This window comes from Gossypium raimondii, chromosome 2 (assembly GCF_025698545.1).
Source record: "Gossypium raimondii isolate GPD5lz chromosome 2, ASM2569854v1, whole genome shotgun sequence".
NCBI lineage: Eukaryota > Viridiplantae > Streptophyta > Magnoliopsida > Malvales > Malvaceae > Gossypium > Gossypium raimondii.
In genome coordinates, this window is record NC_068566.1 from 6,374,335 (window position 1) to 6,381,777 (window position 7,443).

At 36.6% G+C, this 7,443-nt stretch overlaps 1 protein-coding gene across 1 annotated transcript; it reads right to left on the reverse strand.

Annotated features, from left to right (window-relative positions):
* Positions 1-985: 985 nt before the first annotated feature.
* On the reverse strand, positions 986-5,051 carry LOC105787882 (protein BRASSINOSTEROID INSENSITIVE 1). The gene has a single exon (XM_012614476.2). The coding sequence runs from the start codon at positions 4,824-4,826 to the stop codon at positions 1,266-1,268; it is 3,561 nt and encodes a 1,186-aa protein (XP_012469930.1). The 5' UTR covers positions 4,827-5,051; the 3' UTR covers positions 986-1,265.
* Between the last annotated feature and the right edge of the window lie 2,392 nt (positions 5,052-7,443).

Sequence of the window (7,443 nt, forward strand, 5' to 3'; positions counted from 1 at the left end):
ATATATTATAATAACGTTTATAGTAACAAATTGAAGAAAATTAAATTGAAGGCAGAGTAAAAATAAATAAAATAAAATTTCAATAATCGCAAAAAAAATTATATAAATAATCAACTATTAATAACTTTCTTATTAGATCATTCAATTTTAAAAAATTATTAACCCAAATCACCCTCCCTCCTCCCGGCTCCCCCCCCCCCCCACCCTACCTCTCCACTCATCCCTCTCGGCTGAATTGAAGTAGCCATTCGTGATGACTTCTCTTCCACCTCCAAAGTTTTCCGGTCTGTCCCATGGTCGTTACTTTCTGTATTGACAATGATTAAATATAAATAACTAATAATAAATATTATATAATTTAGTTAAATTCAACAACGGGGAGTTTGTAAGTCAACTAAAATGTGAAATTTAATTTTTAGCCTTTTAAATTTTATATAAATTTAAGTTAGTAAATAGTAAAATTATACTTTGGCTCCCAAAATAATAACATTGACTTGGTCCTTTCAAAATTGTAAATTATAATGTATTAAAATGGTAAAATTGTACTTTAACTCACATAAAAGATATAACTTAATTCTGGATCCAAAAGTTTTTAGCTTAGCCCTGGTTAAATTTAGTATAGATCATTTATAATAAATACTATGCAATTTAGCTAATTATTTAATAAATCAAAATTAGACAGTGACGAGGTCAGAAAATTTCTTTTAAGGAGACCGAAATTAAATTGTAATTTTACGATAGTAAAAATATAATTTTAAAGGATTAAATAATTTATAATTTATAGAGGGACAAGTACAATGAAAAATTTAAAAACGCAGTGAAATTAACCTCCTTTAAAAATTGAAGGGTAATTAATTATACTGAAATCGGAAAAATAGAAATAAAAGAAATAGTAAAGATAAAGGGCAAGAAAGGGTAGAATTAATCAGCAAGGCTGAGGAAGGCTCATTTTGAGGATTTAATCTGTTTAAAGAAGAAAAGAAAAGAAAAGCATAATAACTGGAACTGTATATTTACACAATTTGTAACAAGTTAAACAACCAATTTTTTCTTTGTTTTAATGTATAACAAGATTTTTGGGGAGGGGGATACAACATACATACATACATGAAATGGTAGAGATTCTAAGGAGGGGCAGTTTGTATGCCATTTTTTCTTTTAAGTAAAGAAGATGGAAAATTCTGTGGGAATTCATCATCACCACCTGCTTCTTTCTTCTTCACCTGCAAAAGAATGTTCTCTTCTGAATTTTTTTTGGTTTTCATCTACTGCTTACCTTCTGGGACTTCTTTTATTGTCATGTCTACCATTTCGACCGAGTTAAAACCTCGGTCATCGGTAGCAATGGTCGATTGCGAGTCAAGCCCCGACCCTGCTTGTATCTCCTTGAACATTGCCATCACTTGAACCATTGTGGGTCGTCTCCAATGTCGATCATCCAAGCAAGCACAAGCTACCTTTAAGTGTTGTAAAAGCTCGATCTCGAGCATGGGGTCTTCTTTCATCAACTCTGGATCGAAGACATCACTTATTTTGAGTTTAGCATGTTGTTTCACCCATCCAACAAGATTGTTATCACCAAAATCGGCTGAATCCGTAGGCCGTTTTCCCGTTAGTAGCTCGAGTAAAACCACACCGTAACTGTAAACATCGCCCTTGGTGGAACATCGGAAGCTCTGGTAGTATTCAGGAGGAACATAGCCAGGGGTGCCCGCTAACGTGCTGACACTCAAATGCGTATCCACTGCATTCATAAGCCTAGCCATCCCGAAGTCGGAGACCCTGGCTTCCAAGTTCTCATCAAGTAGGACATTGCTTGATTTCATGTCCCTATGAATTATATGAGGAATGCAATTATGGTGAAGAAACAACAGCCCTCTTGCAGCTCCAATGGCGATCTTCCTCCTTGCAGCCCAGTTCAGCTTGATCCCAGCTTTCTTTTGGCCATGTAGAACATCCTCTAAGCTTCCATACATCATGTACTCATAAACTAGAAGCCGTTCTTCACCCACCCTACAGTAACCCAAGAGTGGAACGAGGTTCCGGTGCTTGATCTTCCCAATGGTTTCCATTTCCGCTGTGAATTCTCGGTCACCTTGTCCACTGATATGTATTAGTTTCTTGATAGCAACAACACTCCCATCTTTCAGTTGGGCCTTATAAACATCACCGAAACCACCGGAGCCGATAAGGCTGTCATTATGGAAGCCATTAGTGGCTTCAAGAAGATCAGCAAAGGTAAGCTTCCGAAGGGGCTTTTCAAATGTGGCCAAGTTGATGCTTAATGCTTCTCGTGCACCAGTTAGCTTCCAGCTGGTATTCGCAGTGCTGGAGTGGGAATAACTGTCCATATAAACATCAAGAGCAGAATCCTGTTTTTTCCTTCTCTTCTTGGTCTCCACAATAGCTACAATCACACCAAAGATGCAGAAAAGAGAGAACAACAGTCCCATCGCCACACTCCCTGCAAGAGAAGCTTGTTTGCGATGAGACTTCCGATGCTCGGAACTCGAAGCAGCCGCTGGATCTCGACAGGGAGGAAGAGGGACCCCACAGAGACCTGCATTGTTAAAGAAATCACTAGCCGGAAACGTCTCCAGCTGACCGGTTTCCGGAATCATGCCGGAGAGAAGGTTGTTCGACAGATTAATCTCACTCAACAGAGTGATGCCAGTCATGGATTGTGGAATTGACCCTTCCAATCTGTTGTAAGAAAGATCAAGAATGCCAAGTCCCTTCAAGTTCCCAATCTCTTGTGGGATGTTACCAGAGATATCGTTGTGGCCCAAATTCAGGATAAACAGATATGGCATCGTGCCGATCTCCTTCGGAATAGACCCAGACAGAAAATTGTACGAAAGATCAAGAAATATCATGGAACCATTATTGTCGAATGTAGGCTGCGTGTGACCTCCATAGACTCTGTTAAAATTGCAAGGGTTTCTGCTGGAAATTCTATTCAACTGTTCCTGCCTGATCCCGGCGAACTCGAGCAAAATCCCGGCCCCGTGGCACTCTTTCCTTCCATCATTCTTGATGTACATATACCTCTTCCCAGCAATAAAATTGACAACTATTTTACCAGATTGTTTGAACAACACCGGAGGGATAGTCCCATTCAACTGATTGGTATTAAGATCCAACCATATCAAGCTTTGACAATCACCAAGCTCAGGTGGGATTCTTCCGTAAAACGAGTTATTACTGAGCTTCAGAATTGCAAGGCTTGAAAGTTTGCCAAGCCAAGCAGGTATCTCACCGGTGAACCGATTGTTGGATAAAGAAATCCAGGTCAACTTGGTGCAGTTGCTTAGACCGGAAGGTATCGGCCCGGTCAACTCATTGAAGTCAAGAATCAAGGTCTCAAGCGTCTGAATGTTACTTAGCTCTTGAGGGATTTCACCATGGAGCTGATTTAACCACAGCCTCAAATCCTTAAGCTTGGAGAGAGAACCCAAGCTGGTGGGGATGGTACCTTCAAGGTAATTGAAGCTTAAATGGAGAGAAACAAGCTGAGAACAATTGCTGAGACTAGCTGGAATCGACCCAGTCAAGTAATTGTTCTGCAAATACAGAACTTGTAACCTGTTTGTGGGATTTTCACACAAAGAAACAGGAATTGGCCCTGAAAAATTGTTTGAACTGAGATCTAAAACCTCCAGCTTCAAAAGACTTGACAAAGACACAGGCAAAGGGCCTGAAAAGTGATTAAAAGCTAAACCAAGCTTCTTCAAGGACCTCATATTCTGGAATATCTCAATGGGAAGTTTACCAGTGAAGTTGTTGGTGGATACATCGAAAGATTCCAAAGAAGAACAAGAAGCAAAGCCACTAGGAATCATACCAGAAAGATTGTTTGAAGAAAGATCCAGCTCCACAAGAGTTGCACAAGCTTCAGTCAGATACAGAGGAATCTGTCCTTGAAACTTATTACCGGCTAAATAAAGACGTTCCAATTTGGATATTGGTAAACCTGGAATCCGACCGGAAAACTGGTTGCTAGATAGATTCAAGAAGTTTAAGTTCAGACATGAAGAGATTTCACGACCAATGTCACCGGAAAACTTGTTGGCAGACACATCGAGGTGTTCTAAACTTAAACAGTCACCAAATGATGGCGTCCCCATTGAGAAATTGTTCCAAGAAACGTCCAAAAACTTGAGTTTTTTGCAGTTGGAGACGTTTATGTCACCAGTAATCACGTTTCCCTTCAAAGCCAAGTGCTTCAAGTCATTGCAACCACCGTGAAGAATCCAAGGGACCAAGTTTCCAGCCGACAGCTTGTTGAAAGAAAGATCGAGAACTTCCAAACTTAGCTGCAAACCCCTGGTTTGTTCTTCACCAGAAGACTCGAGTTTGTTGGTTGATAAATTGAGAGACTTCAAATTTGGGCAAGAACCCAAGGTGGAAAGGGTTGAAAGGGGACCAGACAAGGTGTTCTGAGACAGATCCAAACTGGTTAACAAGGAGCTACACTTGGATCCATAAGGGAAAGAAATGTTGCCAGAGATGTTGGCTTTCAACAAAGTAAGGGATTCCAAGTTTTCCAACGCTAAAAGGAAGGCAGCAACAGAGTGAAAATCGGTGCTCAAGGAGGTGTCACTGAGTTCAATAGAGGAAACCTTTGAGTCTTGGCATGTTACACCATTGAAGCTACAAGGGTCTTGTTTAGGTACCCAGCTTTGAAGCACAGATTGGTCAGGCAAGCTAGCTTTGAAGCTGAGCAGTAACTGAGAATCTTTGCTGTTTAAAGAAGACACCACAAGAACTTCAAAGCAGATAAGAAAGGTGACGGTGAAGGTGAGAAAGACAAATAAAGGTCTCATATTTGTAGGGATGGTTGGAAATTTTGAACTTGTTTATTATAACAATGAAAACAAGAGAAACAAAGGGAGGTGTGTAAGGTATGAGCCTGCCATTAAAGGAGAGAGCTTTGAGCTCTGGTTTTAGAGAAGAGAGAGAGAAAAGCTGGGTTTGTATGTTTTGTATTTGGCTTTGAGGGCAATGGGGTTACTGAAAGAAAGAGAAAATGGAGTCAAAAGAGGAAGTGAAGAGAGTAAGAAGGGTATTTATCAAAGTGGGGAGGAGTGGAAACTGCTGTTGTTGGCTCACATGCCATGTGACCCTCCACTCTTCTGTTTCTCTTAATATTTAAATTAAATATTGGTTAATAAATCTTAGTTCTAAATCTAACCAATTTGAATAATGGGTTATAATAATATGTTTGTCTCTCTAGATTGGTGATTAAGTGCTTCACAGTAACCCTTAAATCTCCTACTTCAAATAAATCTTCTTTTTGTATGTCTGTTTCTTCATATAAAAAAAAGACTAATCTTGATTTGGGTTTCATATTTCATACATTATTATATTTATCAACAATGGTTAGGTTTCAATCTTTTTAACCAAGGCCTTCATTCCAATCTTACAAGTTTTAAATGTTTATTACACTTTTAATGACGGAAACGAATATATACGATTTATGTTGTCTTCTCTCGTCTTCTTTCAATCTTGAACAGAATTATTGCCAATGTCAGTCAAATCAAAATCTCCAAATTAATATATAAATTACATAAATGCAAATTTAAAAAAAATGTCTGGAAGATTTCATATAAACCAAATAAAAATTAGTATTTTTTTTTTTGTGTTTTGTGAAAGTAAGTAAGGAATCATTTTCTCAATTTCGAACATCTAAAATCTCAGTTATCTAAAAATAAATTGAATTTTTTATGATCCATTTGATAAAGCTATATATAAGTTGACTGTTCTGTAATTAGATTTTTAACTTTAATATGAATGGAAATGATATTCCGTTATCTTAAACTATTGTTATTACAAATTTCGTTAATAAATAATTATATGTTACGAGAATTCAGCGTTTATAGTCCTATATTTCATAATCACCCAACTCACAATTACTCATATTTTTCAACATTTCAATTTCTCATAATATTTTCTTATAAAAAATTGAAGGTAAAGTATGACCGACGTTCTGTACTAAGAGTTGGATTATATTTTTGCCTCACTCTATTTAAAAAATGGGTAAATCAGTTCAAAGAGCAAACTAGTCCTTTATTTATCAAATTATACTCTTAAAAATTAGCTATTATATGTTAGTATGAGATACATATGTCACAATTTGGTTGTTTTATTAACCACACTGTACAAATTGATGGAATTTTTAATAGAAATGACCAAATTACTTTTTGGTCTAATATATAATGACTAATTTCCTCTATTTTTATAAGAAGGGTAAAATGCTGACTCGTAGAAATTGAAAAAGTTGTATTTTTACAATGATATAAAAAATTATTAAAATTTTAAGTTGTAATGATAAAATAACCTAATTTGTTTTTCTTTTTTTTTTTTTGGTTACATGTTGGAATTAAGCCAATACAACAAAGAGATCCACAGTGGCAATACGGACTATACACTGATCTCGGTACCCGTGTACCAGAGAAACGAGCACTGACAATTATTTAATATTTTCCCTTACGGTATCTCCCACTCTTTTACCCGGCGCGTTTTCGGGACTCGCCGTTCAGCCCTTTTGTGCCGAAGCGCATGAGAGTAAACATAAAACGACAATTCAGATTATTTGAAAGACCCTACCGTCTCATTCCTTATCTGTCGACTCAAAGTCACCTGACTCAACCCCATTCTTCAAATAATTGGTCCAAGAAAAGAAGATTAATAAAGTCCTCCCACAAATAATTGGCATTTACGTTTCACGCGCTTTACTTCCGGTGGGTTTTGGATTTTCCTATTCGTGGATGTTTATGTTATTACTTCCTGTACGAACAACCTCACGATCTCTCACCCGTTGATCTTATTTAAACGGTCATGATTTCATTTATTACTTTTAAGTGGGACCTTATTGGGAACAACGCAGTTGCCGTCATTCATGTCTCTATCAGTAAATCTAACATACTCTTACATCACGAATATACCCTTTATATATGAAGAATGTTAAGGGGCATTACGGTAATATCCTCATTTTGCGGGTTTTTACTTTTTACCAGCTATAGGTACGGTTTGATATCGACTTAAACTCATCAGTGTTTTTTACTTTATATCAATTTCAATTTAAAAATATATTAATTTTTTTATTTTATTAAAAATATTTTTAATTAATCTATTTTTATAAATTAATTGTATTCATTAAATTAGACCATTAATCCTTTTTTTAAAATTTTTTTATTAAAATCCAAAAAGGCCAAGCTTTAAAGGGCAGACGGAAAGGGGGAAAACCTTGCTTTAAAGGTTTAATAATGGTGGGGTTGAAAAATTAAATGTACTAGGAGGCATGTTTTTCGATTGGGTTTGAAAATAGGTAAATTGCAGATCAGATGTTGTTCGGCCCAGATGTATAATTTATTTTAACCAAAATACTATTTTGTTTTCGATTTTATGTGATTTCTTTCAGAAAAATTTTTTAATTATAAA